This window comes from Carettochelys insculpta, chromosome 4 (genome assembly GCF_033958435.1).
Source record: "Carettochelys insculpta isolate YL-2023 chromosome 4, ASM3395843v1, whole genome shotgun sequence".
Lineage (NCBI taxonomy): Eukaryota > Metazoa > Chordata > Testudines > Carettochelyidae > Carettochelys > Carettochelys insculpta.
In genome coordinates this window covers 22,219,296-22,238,590 of record NC_134140.1, presented here as the reverse complement: position 1 = coordinate 22,238,590, position 19,295 = coordinate 22,219,296, and the positions used below count along the sequence as shown (strand labels likewise).

General features: G+C 40.4%; 1 protein-coding gene across 6 annotated transcripts in view; it reads right to left on the bottom strand.

Moving 5' to 3' along the window:
* ACOX3 (acyl-CoA oxidase 3, pristanoyl) overlaps positions 1–19,295 on the bottom strand; it is a 95,553-nt gene that overhangs the window by 49,781 nt on the left and 26,477 nt on the right. For 5 of the 6 annotated variants that reach the window (XM_074992420.1, XM_074992419.1, XM_074992422.1 and 2 more), the window contains 6 exons: positions 8,778–8,874; positions 8,313–8,495; positions 6,357–6,479; positions 4,910–5,030; positions 2,305–2,427; positions 1,351–1,464 (listed from right to left, as the gene is read on the bottom strand). In XM_074992420.1, the coding sequence (XP_074848521.1) occupies positions 1,351–1,464; positions 2,305–2,427; positions 4,910–5,030; positions 6,357–6,479; positions 8,313–8,495; positions 8,778–8,874 (761 nt within the window). The remainder of the gene's footprint in view (positions 1–1,350; positions 1,465–2,304; positions 2,428–4,909; positions 5,031–6,356; positions 6,480–8,312; positions 8,496–8,777; positions 8,875–19,295) is intronic. The other variant, XM_074992423.1, reaches the window with a different exon arrangement.

Genomic DNA, 19,295 nt, shown 5'->3' with positions numbered 1-19,295 from the left:
TTGTTATCTCTGTCAGTACTCCACCACCAACTGTGGATGCACTCTGTCGACACAAGGTATGGTGTATGAACATGCACAAATGACATAATTACAGCAGGTTATGATCACTGATGTAATTTAAGCTGATTTAACTCTATAGTGTAGACATGTCTTCTCTCATAAAAACAATATAATAGAGGACACATGCCAGTAAATACAAGTTTAGAGGAATACATGCAACCCAGTGTATACATGCAAACTATTCTGTCTAGCAATTCCATGCTATAATTCAGTATCCAAATTTTGTGCTAGAGACATGCTAAAAATGAAAATTGTGTCCCTAGTAAATTGAAATGTGCATCACACAAAGAACAAATAAACAGTACAATGCAATTTGATGGAAAACACATTGTAAGAAGTGATAGTCTAACTGCAAAAACACTGTCTCAGGTAAGTAGAGCCTCGCAAATCCATCCGTGAGAATCCACATGCTTGAATGAGCAGCTCATTTTTGTGGATGCCAGAACAAATATAGCATCCAGAACCCTGCAAATTTGGGGATATCCAATTTATAGCCACATCCGTTCATGCATGTGGATATCTGTGGATCATTTCTGCATATGCAGATGCAGATGTATATTTTGGATCCATGCAGTGCTCTACAAATGAGTATTCAAATGTTCAGCTGTCAGTCACCTTATCAGATCTTATCAGCTTATCAGCTCTAGAGCTAGTTGAATAATGCAGAAAGTTTTGTACATTTTTAATAGAATATTTAAATTTTTGAAAAATACTAAGTCTAAGTTGTCAGAAAACCAGCAAATATTTTTGCCACAAAAATTATTAACAGATTGAACATTTTAAACGAGCTCTATCAGATTCCCTTTGCTGACAGCACAAGAACAACACATGGCACAGTTTTAGTGTGTCTGATTTGGAATGAAACCAAAAAGTGAAGAGCTGCAGGAAAGTAAGAGTAAAAACACACAACAGATCAAATTAAGTCACATTTTAATTTGTTTACCCATCTGTAGCACTCTTGTGGTCTAGTCTCTACACATAATAAATATCACAGGAAAATTTTTATTTATAGGGTTGGTCATAGGGTTAAAAGGAAACGCAAGGGTCATCTAGTTTAGCTCTCTGTCAAGAGGCAGGATGCTGTGTCTAAAAAGACGTGCCTTAATTTGAGTTCATGTGAATACTATGAGTTTAGAAGCTTGGCTAAAACTAAGGCTTCTAGGTAAGCTGGCAGCTCACAAAAGACAGTGGAAAAAAGCAGAGCTGAAAAAGAAAAGACAAATCAGCTGGGAGGTGGGGAAAGAAAGAGTGAAAATAAGTATTATTATTGAGGAAAGAGAAAATGGCTACCTGAGGAGTCCATGCACTCTTCAACACTTGAGGTTGTGAATTTCTGGCTAAGAATATGACTGTAGTCTTCCAAAAAGTTTACTGACCCAAGAGGAGATGCAATAGGAACTTTATCTGGAATACCAAAGATAATTAACTGATTTGTTACAAAGTCACAGTGAGAGTAGTTTGAGGCAAAGCACTATCCTAAAGGCTAAGTTTACTCTCTCCTGATAGACCATGTGTAGAAATGCCAATATATTTAATTGACTGATATCCAGAGGGAGCTGAGGACAGGTGAATAAGTGCTGAGGAGCTGACCTGGCTGGTTGTGGGCTCCCAGTGGAGTGGAGATTGTAGATTCAATACCCATAAATGGGTTTTCCACATCTGGAAGATCTTGGCCAGAATCTGTGCCAGGAATTTGCTCCTGTGATTTTTTTATTCAGACAACAATATGCTATAATTATTCAGTTAGACTACACATTCCATAACCTATACTCTCAGCACTTAGCACCACATACTAATTGGAATTAATGACAAAGTCAGATGCTATTTAATGTGTAAAAGGGTGGTAGGAGATAGATAATCCTTATATTATTTTTCAAGGACCAAACAGTAGCGTTTCTGTTCAGAAAGCTTCCATTGACATTCAGTGAATTTGGGAGTTTGAATCCACAGTATCAGTTCCTAAATTCATTTTTATTATGTTCATTTTTGAATGACTACCTAAGTACAAACATGAAAAACAATTAGTTATGACAAGGTCCAGTCACTGTGGTGATCAATGCAACACAAATGTCTATATCTAGATCTATAGATATAAAGACATTTGTTTATGAAGGTACCTAGCACATTATTTATGTTCAACAAATAACGATCACATAAACAAATTCTGTCAGTGTGAAATCACCTCTGAATGCTGTTACCAAATCACCACTAAATTAAAAACTAGATATAATACTGCTCACTAACCTTGGTGTTTAGCATTCACCCAGCTCAGTAAGTAGTTGCTGGTTTGCTGAAGCAGCACATTATTGTCTCCTTCATATGTGCAGTTTGGGTCGTTGTCATTTCGAATATCACCTAGGCGATTCACTTTAAAAAGAAAAGTTGTAAGTTTTAATATACAATGTAACTCAACCATTATACAAACAAGTGTAAAAAGAACTTTAAAATTATTATGTAGCTAAAAAACCAAATGCAGTCATGTAGCACTTCAAAGACTAATAAAATAATTCATTAGGTGATGAGCTTTCATGGGGCAGACACCACAAAAGCTCATCACCTAATAAATTATTTTGTTGGTCTTTAAAGTGCTACATGACTGCTTTTTTGTTTTGTTAGGATACAGACTATCATGGCTACCTCTCAGTGACTGCTCTGTAGCTCAAAGAATGAGAAATCAGACTCAGTTTCCAATGTGATATACAATGAGAAATCCTGTGGAACCTTATAGTCTAACAAACTAACCTGGCTACCCCTCTGATACTTGTCATAATGCAACATAATTATTCTTACCAACAGATGACCCTGAAATTTACCCTTTGTTTAAAAAAATTAAATACATTGGGGTAAATTTTCAAAAGCGTAACACTCATTGATAAGTGCAAGCTGCATGTGCAAAATTTGCACCTTTATTTCTCAACCTTCAAATGAACTGAGAGAGCAGTCTAGACAGTTGTAGTGGCAACTGCCTGATTGCCTGTGCAAATACTCCACTTTGCATCTGCAATTTGTTTTGTGGGTGCAGATTTTGCATGTGCAAATTGGGTCTGCGTGATTCTGTACCTCTAAGTAGCACGCTCAAACCCCCACATTCACCCTGTGATATGAGTATCATATGTTGTGTATAAAGTATGATCAGGGAGATATCCTTTAACCTTAAAATGCTGAACATTAACACCCTGTTGAATTGTATGTGTTACCGTTGTTTGTGAAGTTATAAAGTACTGTTCTGTGTGTGTTACTGAAATACGCTGTAAAGTGGGGAATGCCTACTGCTGGCTATTCAGTAGTAACAAAGGAGCAACTATCACAGGCATTGATGGCCATCAAGAAGAATCCACTCTTTCAGAGATTTCTCAGAGGGCAGGTATGCAATGAGGACTCCCTAACATGACAGCAAACACCTTTCCAGAAGCTGAAAAAAAACATAAAAAAAGGAGTCAAGTAGCACTTTAAAGACTAGCAAAATAACTTATTAGGTGAGCTTTCGTGGGACAGACCCCTAGTCTTTAAAGTGCTACTTGACTGGTTTTTGTTTTGATAGTATATAGACTGGCACAGCTCCCTCTCTGTTCCTATATAAAAAGGACAATAACAACATCACCTAGCTTCTCTCCTCCTGCATCCTTGGGAGAGTGTCAGGGAGAGTCTGAACTGGAGAGACTGGTGTCACACTGAGAAGGGAAACCAGTGTGTGTATTAAGAACTCTGAGCTGCCTTTAACATCTGCTAAGGTGAAGGTATGTATACTTACCAGAAGATAGACTGTGGTTTGGGGTTTGAATCAGCACACGTAGGGAGCATGTGCTAAATCAAATCATCGGAGCTAGACAGTTGACCCTAGTGCTCTTCACTTGTGAGAGGATGACCTGATAAATCAATTTTAGATATGTTGATTCCAGATATGATCGACTTCCAGGTCTCGTGTAGACCTGCCCTGAGAAAAGCTACTTGATGCAGATCTTGCTTAGGCTATGTCTGCACATCCACACTAACAGTAGCACAGCTGTACCTGTGCTGCTGTAAGAGCGCTCATGTAGTTACATTGTGCTGATAGGGGAGAGCTCTTCTACTGATACAATAAAACCAGCTCAGTGAAAGGTATAGCTGCATTAGTAGGAGAGTGTCTCCCGCCAACACAGCGCTGTGCGCACAAGTGCTTATGCCCACAGAACTTAAGTTGCTCAGGACATGGTTTTATTCACACCCTGAGTGACACAAGTTTTCCCAGCATAAGTGCTAGTGTAGATGGTAATCTGTTAAAGTTAGAATCTGGACTGAATTTCTATTTTTGTATCTCGTGTAGCCAACCTTGATCTCTCTGTCTGCTACTTATAACTACCATTCTGTAGTTAATACATCTTTTTTATATTTTATCTAAAACTGTGGTTTTAGTTGAAACGCTTGGGGAATCTCAGCTCAGGTTTAAATGATAGTTGCACATTCCTTTGCTGGAGTGACAAATGAGCTTTCATTGTCCAAGGGAGTCTTGAGCAGTGCAAGATGTATATTTCTGGGTTCAAGACTAGGGTGACAGCTTGATGTGGGTCTCCACATGCCAATGGCTGAGTGATAACAGTGCTTGGAGGGTTGGTTAGTTGTCACTAACATAGCACTGTGAGAAACAGACCCAGCTGGAGAGTTACAGGGGACATGGTGGTCCCACAGCTCCAGGATGTACTCCAAAGTTACCATCGCAATCTGTAAAAAGGAAGATGAGGCCAACACTCTTTTGAAAACTTACTGCTTTGGATATAGAAATCTGTATGCAACAAAAAACTGTGATCAAAATGTGCACGCACAAACAAACAATCTTTGAATGACTGTATCTATTCAGTAATGTGTAACTTACTGGCTAGATAACCATGTCCTCCACAAGCTTCTCGACACTCCTGGGCAGCTTGCTGGGCAGTCCAGGAGGCCAGTGGTTTACCACCAGTAGATAAGGCGTGAATCTCACGTCCAATTTCAGCCTTTGTAAAAAATGAGCTAATGGTAAATAATGTTATTTTAAACAAAAAAATTCAAAGTACACACAAAAAACTAAGTGTCAAATTCATCCAATGTGACTGCCATGGTCTTGGCCAAGACTAGGGATTGAACCAGGTACTAAAAGCATGAATACCTCTAGAACTAATGTGCCAGTCCCATATCCTCTATCGACTGGTCACAAAAGGAGACACACAATACACTTTGGGTGCGTCTACACCAGAACTAAATTCCAAGTTAGGCACAAATTCAAAGAAGTTTATGCAAATTTTCCCTTACTTTAAAGTTAACTCCAAAGTAGGGCGCCCAACTTTGAAGTCCTTACTCCATTCACGGGAATGGAGTAGTGCCCTACTTTGAAGTTTAACTTCAAAGTAGGGTGTGTGTAGACGCTCAACTTCAAAGTTGCTTACTGTAGACACAGCCAATATGAGGGATACAAGGACTTGGTCTGCACAAAGTCTGAAGTTTTAAATGAGAATTTGCAAATTTGGACACAGAGATGAATTCCACTGTAAGTTATTACAAAAATAGCTATATTTACAAAAAGACAATGAAAATCTATATGCAATTATGCTGGTCAGGAGTCAGCTCCTATATAGGTACAGAGCAATCAAAACATTTCCTTTAACGGGACTGACAAGAAATTCATTACACTGCTCATTTACCCAACATTTCATAAATGTTAATATTTTACAGCTAGATTATTTTCCAATGTATTAACTTGACTTGCAAACCCTAGCCAGTATCAGAAGCCAGAACAATATCTTTTCAGAAACCTTCTGACATGTATCTCATGCAGCGTCAACTTCAGTTGACCAAAATGAAATCTTTATTAAGGCAATGCAGAGAGACAAAGTGGATGAGGTATTCTTTTTTATTTTTTTTAAACCAATTTCTATTGGTAAAAAAGACAAGCTTTTGAGCATGCTCAGAGCTCTTCTTCAGGTCTAGGAAAGGTATTCTATGTGTTGCAACTAAATACAAGATGGGACAAATTGTTTAGTATAACTAAGTACTGCATATTGTAAGGGACCATAGGAGGTGCACTGGTCAGTAATTACTTAGGTCTCTACTCAAGATACATACATCTTTATTCAGGAAATCACATGAATCTATCCTTAAACACCACAGAACTCAACAGAACATAATCCCATGATCAAAGTTAACTTTTTTCCTGGCACTAGTGTTTCTTCCTCCCATCTCCATTTCCGAGGCACTTGTGTATCCAGGCCCTGGTTATATAATTGAAAGTTTACTGCATTAAAAACCTGAGGCGCAATTAATAAAGATATTTATAATCATCTCACCTGTCTTGGACTCTTATCCTTCATCATAAGACCTATGTGAAATTCTATGAAGTTCATGAACAAAGACTTGGAGAAATGGTCTAAGGCATACGTGGCTGCCAGATAGGGAAGCAGGCGCCATTGCTGGAATGAAAATTAAATCTCTGTGAGGGAAGGTTGGTATATAGATATTGGGAACTTTTCCAAGAACACGGAATTCCTATGGTATATTTTTTTTCAGTTTCTGGAAAACTAGTAGTTTAAATTTCAAAATGAAAAGTGATTTTGAACCAGAAAACTAAAACTGGAGATTTTGATTTCATAAATAATTTTGAGAATTTCTAAACTTCTCTGGATTGAGAAATTTGTTGAAATCAATCCTTTCCAGTGAACAGTTTGGTTTTGACTAAGTGGCATTTTCCAGTGAAAAATGTTTCACTGAAAAATTCCCAACCAGCTATGTTTGCAATGGCTCTTCAGTTCAGAACACTCTTGACAGGAATACTTGTTGTGCAGCTATCCCAGTTCCCCATTCTCACTAATTTTTGATAAACATCAGATTAAAACACCCCAATGATTCAATGAAATTCTTTGGGGACATGGACCATCTTTTTATTCTGTTTGTACAACTCCTGACTTGACCTACAACACCACATATAATTATTTCTATATTTTCAAAAGGTACTAAAGCAAACAAGCTAAAGTAGTGCACATAGACATAATAACAACTACATTGATAAAACCAATGGTAATGTGGAGGGTAGTCTTCATTTTTGTTTTCTTTAATACCCACAATGTGGTAGGAAATATTTACCCACAAATATCCTACAACAAAGACAAGCCAAATCAACACATGAAAAAGATACATAAAATCAAGAAGTACAGGTATTATGTAAATTATGCACTCCTTGGTTTATTAAATAACAAACTTCAATTGTATCTGACCGACCCTAAATGATCTCTGATTAGTTTGGCTGTTTCTTGAAGATCTCAAGGAAGAAGTGGTCTTGAGGACGATCCAGAACAGAAGCCTTGTGGATCAATTGAAGAAAGCTGGATAGGGGACAGTACAGAAGCAGGTGCAACACTGGTTGTGAAATATGTGGAAAAGAGGGTAGTCAGGACTAGGGACTCTGGAAGAAATGAAATGTGGGCTAGAGATGTGAAGGACTTTGAAGGTCAGGACAAGAATCTCGAAGGTGGTGCTGCAGAGAAGGAAAAGTTAGGAGAGGGATTCAGCAGAAGAGTGACATGTTCAGAACAACAGGTGAGAAAAATTATCTCAGCAGCTGGATTTGGAACAGGGGACTGGAAGATATTGTTGATGTAGGGCAGGCCATCACAGGGAAGAAAAAAATATGATGAAAGCTGATATGGAGCTAGAGTTTCTGAAAAGTAACCTGCTCCCACTCACCAATGTCAGGAAAGTGCTTCTAGGAGCTCAACAATATATTTGACTACTCTAAGATCTGATTTTAATTGACACTAAAAGCAATTTACACCTCTCTGGCATTGAGAAGTGGGTGATTTAAGGCTTCTTTACATTACCAGGGTGATGTAAGTGGAGGTATGGGTATGTGCTACAGTAGCTGGTGTTTAGTGAAGATGCGACCTATGCTGACAGGAGAGCTTCACAGGTTGGCTTAGGTACTCCATCTCCTTGAGAGGCTGTAGCTCTGTCAATGCGAGAAGCCCTTCCATTAATATAGTGCTGTCCGCAGAAGGAACAGGTCAGTATAACTTCCTGGCTCAGGGTGTGGGCAGAACAATGTAGTTGTAACAGCTGGAACTGGTAGTGAATACCAAGTCTAATTCAGAATCTGATCTTTAGAACTGCATAGAACTGTCTGCTAAACTAGTATAACTTTATTGCCTTAAATGCAGCTATGCCGATTTACACCAGCTGAGGACGTGGCTTATATTTGAACACATTCCCTAGATTTGAATGAAGTGCCATATTGTAGATTCAGCTTATACCTGCATTTGGTATTCCAGGACTGGTATTTCTTCTTCCTCTGTTGGTCCAAACTGACGTCGGGTGGCTGAGAAGCGAATGGCTATGGATAAGGCAAGCTTTAAATTAACCACAGACATGCCTATAATCATAACTCTACCACTGGACAAAGCCCCAAGAGAAGCGCCAAAACGTTGCTTGAGATCCTGAGGGAATAAAAGACACACTAAATAGGCAGGTTCAGCCATCCCATAATGTGATAACTGCACTGCCTGCAACATCAGAATCCCAGTAGTTACATCAAATGTTACACGTTCAAAAGTTCACTCAAGGTGCTTGTACTGACTGTAATGGCACGTGCATGGCTAAAACCCCATTCAGCTCTGAAAATGTAAAGGAGCAATTAGTAATTTGACAAAAATACAAACAATTGTTTCATCAGTACATTTGATAGATTGAATTCATTGAATAAACAGTTATTTTCTTACCTTAAATGAGCTAATGTATACCCCCTCAGTGGTGACATCTCCTGTTCTGTTCAATACATTTTCTTTAGGTATCCTAACATTGTGAAACACAGCAAATCTGTTCAAGTAAATATACAAACATATAAATAATAAAATAAGAAGATGCATCGCAAGACAGCTTGGGGTATATGCACCAACTGACTGCCATGATAAATTAATGGCTGCATGAAGATTTCATGTACACCAGTGAACTGAAAATAATATCACAGCACAGGTACTTTAAGGTTCAGATTCTGCCACAGAGAGGAGGATATCTGTTAGAATACAGGTCTCCACATAAAAGGTTCTGTGAAAAGCAAGCTGGATAAGCTTCCTGTTATTCTTTTTTTGGGGGGGTGGGGGAAATAAATACAATGCTCCCAGGAAAGACACTCAGTGACTGCACCTGTATTTTCTTTCTATTGAGTCATTCCAGCAGACATTTAAAAGCACCCATCCTGTGACTATCTTTAAAAGAAAGAGGTTTTGCAAAAAGAACAATGAAAGGAAGGAGTGTTATGTGGTTAAGACACTGGACCTGGATGTAGGCAAGATAGGTCACTCTGTGCCTCAGTTTCCCCTTTGTCTACAAATGGGGACAAAGCAAATAGGGACAATGAAGACTTTGTCTGCCTTGTTTATTTTGAGCCAGATTCTTACATTCATATTGAATTCAAATCATTAGTTACTCCACAAATAACACCACTGAACTCAATGGCTCACTGGTGGTATAAAGTACTGTTAATACAAATAAGCAAATCAGCATCTGGTTCCGAGTTGTAAATTCTTTGGGGCAGGAGCTGCCTATCACTAAGTGTTTGTACAATCCTGAGCAACATGGGGCCCTGAATTTGACCAAATATCAATAAGAGCAATGTAGAATCAACACAGTGAAAGGGGACTCGAAAAGGGCATTATTTGTACAGAAGCTCCAGCTATGATTTTTGTTCACTGATGTAATGCAACATTGTAAAAAGAAATTAGTAGGACAATATTTTCTGAAGTTGGGGTGCCCAATTAGTAAAATTGCTAAAAGCTGCATGAACAGGCAGAATGTCTGGCATACACATTTTCAGAAAATTGTGTGCTAGTCATTTTCAGCCAAATGGACAGTAAAGCTGGCATGATATCATAACATCAGCTCCACATCTGAATACCTCAGCAACTAATATTGCTAGAAAATCTGTATTAATAATCAAAGTAAATTCCTCATGCTTGCCAATACAGGCAAATATATTTAATAGCATGCAACAGAGCCAGGGCTTTCACATCAATAAATTATATAAGCTTCGCAATGCTCAATGTCCTTTAAAAATATGAGTAGTTTCCAAGGAAACATATCTGCATATTGCATTTATTCTGCCTGAGACATACAGGGCATTTTTGACTGATCAATTTACATTCATACAAATGGTTCAAATGTACAGTTGAACTAAGCATCACAGCCTTGCAACTTCTACTCTTCATACAGATCCATTGATTTTGGTGGTACTACTCGGTGAAAGTAAGCCTCGTAGAGTCTAGCACAATATCTGCTTTGGACAATATTTTTGGATCCTCTGTAAAAATGTTTTTGTAAGAGATAAGATACATTGGTTTATATGCAACTCTCTACTCTCCCCACCCCAGAAATAAAATCCATCTAAGCTAAAAATAAAATCCCTGGTAATCTGTTCCCTACCCGTTCACTATGAAGTGTATATGCAAGTTACATCTAGAACATGTCTGAAATACTAGGGTCTCCTCTTGTAAATACTTATTGGTGGGGACACAGTGCTTATTACTGGGAGCTGTCCTACTGAAGTCAATGACAGCACCCCCAGTAGTAATTTCCATGGAGAAGATTTAAACAGCCACACAGGTTCTTAATATCTCTTACTTCCCTGCACTGCTTGTGCAAGCATACGAGGGAGGGCAGGTTCTAGGGGCCAGCAGCTAGTTTCCACCCACAGAGGTGGGCAGGAACTTGGCAAAACATAAGTAAACTCATCTGAGATATCTGAGCCAATGTCAGGGATGGACACATCCAGTCCAGCTTTTCTCTCTCTAAAAAAGACGGGGATTGGGGTGAGCAAAAGACCTTACAGTCTGTCCCAAAAGGTTACAATCTGTTCTCTATTTGTTATTGATTCTAGGAGGAAGTTTCACACTGGCTAAGAGCTGATTCCTGCATAATTACCTGTGGGAGAGGTAGGAGCGAACTCTACAGGCAGCAACTGCTGCTTGGAGAGAGATACCATAGGCAGAAAGTGTTTCAAAAGTGATGGCCAATAAACTACTAACTCAAACTGTGTTGGAATCCAAGGATAATTCCATGTGCTCGCATCGTTTCTCCATTAATAAATTGGATGTACTCTGCTAAATTTCGCTATTAGGGAACTTTCTATTAGTTCAGTCTTAATTGGAAGCCTGATATGCATTCAGTCATATGACTCCTTGAAGTCAAGCCTCAATATTAAACAGACATAATCTGATTTGTGTTAAATTAAACATAGCACACAGGTACAATTCTGCAAATAGCTATACATGCTCATAATTTTACTTACACTGAACAGCTCCATTATTTCAGTACATTCTTATTGATAGCTATTTATCTGACTGCTCTGTGCCCTTAATACACAATTTTAAATCCAGTAAGTCTCCTTTGTAATGCGCGCACGCACACGCGCACACACACACGTGCACACACACACCCTCCTAGAACTGTGAGGGACCTTGGGAGGTCATCTAGTCCAGTCCTCTGCCCTCTTGGCAGGACCAAGCACAATCCCTGATATCTATTTACCCCAATCCCTAAATGGCCTCCTCAAGGATTGAGTTTGCAACTTTAGGATTAGCAGGCCAATACCCAAACCACTGAGCTATCCCTCCCCCATCTACCATGCGAAGGATGTATTTTCATAATATATTTTCATAATAGCTATACAAGTGCCCAAATATTCTCACCTGCTAATTCTGAGAAAGAAGAAAAGAATTAATAAAATGTCACTTGTTGCTGTAGTGAGTGTCCTTAAGAGACCAGATATAAAAACAAAATGCCAGACAGACAGAGTATTGTTTGATCATCTCTATACTGCATAAAAGATTATTCAGAATAACCATGATGGAAAAAAATCTATATTATCAAATTTCTAACAACTTGTGAACCAGAAAATTAAATTAAACTCACTTCGCAGTACTAATCTTCTTGGCACTGCAATTTGTGTGTTACATATTTGCCGCCTGTTTCTTAGTTAATAGCTAAATAAATCCATATATAAAATGGCAAAACCTTTACAAAGCTTGGAAAAGCAGGCAGAAAGACATGTCATAAATCCACTGACAACTATTGTGAGTGAAAAAGTGAGATTTACTGTTTATGAAGACTAATGATGAAAATAAAAGCAGAAGCATGAAGGACCCTGGGGCTTATGAAACTACAGCCAGTTCTCCAAGAGCTTTTATGCTTTTAAATTCCTATTTTTATAGTTAACCTTATACAGCAATTGGAAGGTGATATTGGAACCTATTACAAATAAATAGGATGTGATAAAGCTGTAGAAGACATTCTGGATGGCTGTTCTCACAGAAAACAGAATAAACAGACACAGACGAGATCTGTCAACAAGTTGAGGGAAAAAATCCATTTAAATGAATGTAACAGCTACATAAATGGCTATTACTTGTGTAACTGTATAATCATGGGACTGTCAAGCACACAAGAGCCTTTGTAATTGGAAGGTATGTGTAGTGGAGACACTGGAGTCCACTTTTCTCGGGGCCTCCATGATATAGTAGTTAGTGTGATCAGAGATCTACTCATTTTTTATTCTGACAGATGGCCCGTATCTGTAAATATAAATTATTGGGACAATTCCATCCGGGTCTGCCTCCAGTTGTGTGCATTTGGCCATGGATAAGTTCATAAATTTATAGATTTTAAGACCAGAAGGCACTACTAGATTGAGTCTGGCCTGCTGCGAAACACAACAGGCTATCAAATTTTAATCCATAAACTGCTGTAGTGAGTGCAACTTGTGTTTGGCTCATGCAGATTTTACATAATCTGTGGGAAGGCAGGGAGAAGCAGCCAGAAAATGGAACAGTCCTGGTGGGCTGCTCAGTTTCCCAGGTCCCACAAGCAGCAGGGAGCTGGGAATGAGCCTGGTTCCTGGATCTCCACCCCAGCTTGTGTGAAAATTTGAGTTACACAGGGTTTGCATAACTTGGGGTTTTACTGTACAATCCTACTTGAGAAAGGCAGTAAAATCCTGTAATAGCCTCTGTGTCAGGGATCTGGGATTAACAGTGTTTCAGTGCTGCTGTAGTGCTAATTAGTGCCCCAAACACAATAAATAACAGACAAAGAAACTGTTTTCAACGTAGTACTCTGAAGTTTTCCATCATCCACCTACATTCATCACTGACGCATAAATGGGCTACGCGTACTCCTGCATGGATCAGTTAGGCAGGGTGAAGTTTTAATTCCACAGCAGCCTCTCTGTCAGGGCTTTGGCAAGTGGTGCAGAGAATATTTCAAGTGAAGTTAATCTCTCTTCTCTGAAATCATGCTACAACCATTAATCTGCAGCACAGTAACACTAATAAAAGCAAGCAGCTGCAAAAGCAGCACGCTACCTCTGCCAGCACTAAAGTAATAAGCTGTTACCTGCAGAGCAGATGGCATGCCTGTGCTTTTGGGGAACATCAAACCCGCTCAGATTTATTTTGATGGCCAGCTTCTGTTTGTGACTATTTTGGGAATGCTGAAGTGACAATTCCTTCAATCCTCCTAGCCAAATGCAGCCGGCAGGGGCGATGACATCAGAAGACTGGGGACCAAGTGATCACATGACAGTTGCTCACTTGGCCAAAATTTTGAAATGGCCATACTAATGGCCAAAGCGAAGAATACTTATGAGGTGCCGAATTGAATATTCAGAGCCTCATTAGGATTCGTATACTGGCTTTTGAACACGCGCGGCTCAGCGCGGCTACATGGGGGTCCTTTTTGAAAGGACCCCATCCATTTCAAAATTCCCTTATTCCTCTCAGTGGAATAGGGGGATTTCAAAATGTGGGGGGTCCTTTCGAAAAGGACCCCTGTGTAGCCGCGCCGAGCCGCGCGCATTCGAAAGCAGCACTTTTGAAGAGCTGCAGCCAGCAGCATGCAAATGCTAATGAGGTGCTGAATATTCAATTCAGCACCTCATTAGTATTCTTCAATTTGGCCATTAGCATGGCCATTTCAAAGTTTTGGCCAAGAGCGGCCACAGCCTTATTGAGTAATGTTAGAGGAAGAGTCAGCCAAGGGCAGAATGGGGCCGTAGAGGGATGGTGAAAAGCCTGCAGAAGACAGAAAGACCAGTCACACACTTTAGGCTCGGGAAGCTCACAAAGGGATGAGGTTGAAGAAAGAAAGAGCATCAGGAAGCCGAGAAAAAGCTTTTAAAACAGCATTTTAGGCCATACTACCCCAGTCACAAGGAGTAGCTTGTATTTCTAATGGTAACATGCAGTAGGTATGTTAACACACCCACATCATTTTACTGCACCTGTGTCAGGCACTTCCTGGGAGAGACATAAAGACAGACTCCCCGTCCCATGGTACTAACATGCAGGCCCAATCCTTCAGTGAGCTCTGTGTGGGTGGACCCTTGCAGCTGCAGAGAGCCACACTGGTTCCGATGAGGTTCTGTGTAGAAAGAGCCTGCATGGCATTCACTGAATGGCTGGGGCCTTCATTTCAGATATGCTAAAATGGTGGGAGTGAGGAAATGCAGAGGAGATGTGGCAGGGAAGGACGAGGGCTACAGTCACAGCTTAGGCTCTCCCCGAGGTTCCGTTTAAGATTTTTGTTACTTTTTTAAATATAAAATAAATATTACGAGAGGAGATAGCGCATCAGTAATAGCCTTCATTAGCACTTTTATCACTGTAAACAGTCACACTCCATATTTCTAACTTCACACATAAGAATGATACATGCACAAGAATAGAATATACAGATTCAGCAGATTGCAACCATAAAAAGGATATGTTGCATGATCTGTTTGCAGAAATGATCTTCAAGTTTTACACATTCATATCCCTAAGCCAATTTCAATACAGCATCACAGGGGATGTCTCGTGACACTGCCGTGTTGGCCGACACACTGGGGGCTGAACAGGTGATCTCCAAAACTAAAAGCGTGAGCTGCTACAACTTGAATGAAAGAGCAAAGTCTCCCGAACTGGGGAGGTAACATTCACAAAGCGGAAGCTGTAAGACATACGCACCAGACAAAAGACAAAAAATGGTGTCTCATCCTCCTTTGATTGTTGTGGATTTGAGTTTTTTGTGTGTGTTTTACTTGGGAAATATGGTAACATTTTGTCTGCCTGCCGTGATTTTTCCTAAAGAACCTCCGGAATATCCCAAGTTGTGTATCATGAGAGCTCACACATCAGTGAATGGCATTGACTCATTACCATATTTTATTTTTTCCAAAGTTTTATGCCAGGTCTATACTAGAACTTAAAGTTGATTGTAGATATGCAATTCTAGTTATCGCAATTGCATAGCTGGAATTGCCTTATTTATGATCAACTTATGGGTCTGTCCTCACAAAGGGAGGTTGACAGGAGAAACTCTCCCTTTGAGTTCCTTTACTCCTCCCAAGATTGAGGAGTATGGGGTTGACTGTTGAGTCCTGATAGTTTGATTTTGCACCTCTCCACTAGGTGCATGCAACTGAACACCAGAAGATCGATCCTGACTAGGCTGATCTATCAGGTAGTGTAGATGCACCCTCAGTCTGCCACTGAAATTAAATGGTAGCAATGCCCTCCTTGTAAACAAAACCAAACACATCAATGAAACCAATGAAGCTTCTCAGTGGGTGCTAAACAGTTTGCCTTTGGTTACAGTTACACTGGGTCCACTTGCAAACGTTAGCTTATACACATTTTCAGAACTGGTCAATTTTGCTGCTGTAAAAAAACCATAGAGCTGTCAAGGCAGACAAAAACTGAATTGCCAAGTTAAAAACCAGCAAGCTAAAAACAAATACACACTGCCCTATTACCTCCACCCCAAGTTCCCCCTTCCTTATCATATATTAGAGAGAAGCAATAAATAAATAAATAAACCACAAGCTGTGATGAGTTGGGGATCTGTCTGTACAATTTATGAATTCTGTGAGAGATTATAAACTCTATGTATCTCGATGAAGCTGCAAACTCCATTTTGAAGCTGCTGCCTTTTTTGCCCTCTCTATGGTCTGTCTGCCTCGCTGTTGGGCTGAAACTCTAAAGGTTTGCGGCAAAAGAACAACAAAAGAAACTTATTTACTTAAAACGTTTGGTCATTGAAATGCTATAGCTCTGAACTACAGACAGGCTGCCCACCACACAGCTGGTCCAGTAGGGTTCCAAGTCACCTGGCAGAGGTTTTTGCTCATATGGGGAAGTTGGCAAGGACATCACCTGACAAAGAGGTTATAAATAGAGAAGAGTGGACCTGCCTGGGGTATTTGGCCATTTTGTCTCCGGTTGTGGAGGAGCACATAGAAGCTGCATGAGGCAGGAGACCCCCAAGCACTGGGCGAGTGAGAGTGGGTTTAGGATGTTATGTTTTATATGTTCTGCACTCTCCTGTTATTTATACAGGTAAGTAAACAAGAAATAATGTGTTCCATTTGTGAAATATGTCTCTGTGTTAAATGCTTCATGACCAACACAGAGCCCCCTGAGGCAGAGAAACTGTAATTTGGGAGCATCACTGCTTAGGGGTGGAGTTTTAAGAGAGGTGTGTTCAGGCCTGGGAGAGTATGAATGCTTGTCGTGGTGCACGCAGGCTAGGCAGCTGGACACCAGATTCCGGTTCTCAGAAGGGATTTACCAGAAAGGGCTGCAGCCTGACAGTATACCGTGGGGCCCCAGGATGGGGGCAATGTGTGAATTCTCTTCACGTCCTGGCAGATTAAATTATTCATGGACCCAGGAGTTTGGAATGCCCCTCATGCCAGTCTGACTGGAAAGGGGACACCTGACTGGATCTATGACAGAAACCCAGTTTTGTTTTTTTTTTTGAAGTCTCTCCATTTGAAGGAATACATAACCTAACGCTAGTAACAGACACAGTTATACTATGTCAAACATTAAGGCATGGCCGAGGATCTGCAGCAGTTGCACCCTCTGGTGACTGCATTATGTTACCGACTAAGAAAGATGAGTAACCTGAGAGGAACGAATACACAGTTTGCAAAGTGCTGAAGGAATGTTGTTTTTTTAACCAATACACTGTAATCTGTAAGCAGTAAATGTTGTGTCAATAGTAGGAAAGAAAAGAGATTAAAAATAGATCAGTATTTTTTAACTGAGTACCTAAAATTTGGCTCGTAGGAAGAGATTTTCCAAAACCAGGTGTCCCTAGACCACAAGGTGTTCAGATATTACAGTGAGGCTACGTCTACACTAGCACACTACGTTGAAGTAGCCTATTTTGACATAAGAACATCGAAATAGGCCACTTTGACACGTATCGTCTACACATCCTCCAGGGCTGCTGCCATCGACATTCAATGTTGAAATAGTGATGGAAAACATCAAAAGGAGCCGCCCCGGAAGGAACTGCGGAGCATCTACACACACAAATGCTCCACGTCGAAATAAGGGGCCAAAGCTGCTCCCTTAAAGGGCCCCTCCCAGAGACACTCGGCCTGCACAGCACGAGATCCTCAGCTGACAACCAGTTGCAGACCCCGTGCACGCAGCATGGACCCCCAGCTGCGGCAGCAGCCAGAAGCACTGGGCTAAGGGCTGCTGCATGCGGCAACCACAGAGCCCTGCAGGGGCTGGACAGAGCGTCTCTCAACCCCTCAGCTGATGGCTGCCATGGAGGACCCTGCTATTTCAATGTAGCAGGACATGTATTGTCAACACACGCCCTACTTAAGTAGGGCGCTATTCCCATCTTCCGATAGCAACAGCGATTTCGACGTCTTGCCACCTAACATCGATTTCAACATTGAAATAGCTCACAGCACGTGTAGATGCGACGCATACTATTTCCATGTTGTGCCAGCCACTTCGAAGTAGCCGGCTAGTGTAGACGCACCCTGAGGGGTCTATAATAGTTTGTGTGACAGAGTGACTCAATGAGTTTTAAAGGGACTTGTGCTCCTACAGCATGTATATACTTTTGAAAATCCAACCCCGATAATAACCTTTATACTCTACATTACCAGGAAACCAAATTCTGCCAAGCAACCCACTTGCTAGTTTTCAAAACCAGAAGGGACCAATAAGATTATCTAGACCGACCTCCTTACCAAAGGTCATAGACTTTCACCCAGTAAATTTCTGCATTTTCCCCCCATCTCTAGTCTTTCCTATGTGCTTAAATAAATACAGTATTTTGAAGCCTAAATTTAGGCATTCGTTTTTAAAAATCAGGAATTCATCCCATGCACTCCAGTAGCAAAATTCAAGATCAGAATGTAAAACTGCTACGTATGCTATTTTCCTGCTAGCTGACTCCAGCGGTACCCAAGTTGTCCTTCAATCTCAGTAGACCTCCTCCACTTTGTCTGATGTCTCCCTCTATTGCTTTTTCCTTGCGGGTTCCATTTGAGAGCTTGGCAGACTATGCTGGATGATGGTTTTCTGAGAGTGTGGCCTGGCCACCCCCACTTTCTTCTCCTGATTTGAACATCAATTGATTCTTGTTCTGCTCTGTTCCAAAGCTCCTCATTTGTGAAAAAGTCCTGCCATTTGATGTGAAGGATGTACCTCAGGCATTTATTTATGAATATCTGTAGCTTTTGATTTAAAGGCTTTTAAGTATGCCAGACCTTGCAAGTGTGTGACAAGGGTATCTATTATCACCTTTCCTGTTCTCGATCACAATGGACTGGATTATGAGCAGGACAACAGATGTCTATCAACTGGGCGTTCAGTGGACACTTTTCAAACAGCTAGAGGGACACTGATTTTGCTGACGATGTTGCCCTCCTTTCACACCAGCACGAAAGCATGGAAGAAAAGGTTGCAACACTATATAAAACTTCTTTAATGACTGGACTGAGCATTAACAAGGGAAAGATCAAGACAATGAGGATCAACCATTCCAACAACAATGCCATCACACTGGGATGGGATGACCTGGAAAATGTGGAGTAGTTCACCTCCTTGGGGAGTATTATGGGCAAATAATATCTGCAAAGATGAAACTGCAGATCTTCCCTAAAGATTTAGGGGTTGATTAATCAGCTTCATTTTCTTTTCTCTTTGTAGGGTTTTTAGTTTTGTGTAAAGTTTTGTTTCTTGTTGGAGGAGTCTGAACTTCCTCTTCCCACTTTTGCAGAAGTTTGGATCCAGTTTTAAACTTTGTGATTTGAACCCAATTTCTAGTGGAAATGTGCAGAGAGGCTATGGTTTTCTTTTTCATAGCACCCTCAAGTCACACCCACAACGTGAAGGAACCCATTTCTCCATCAGCCATATGTGGGAGGCACCAAATGTTTGTCTTTGTGTCTT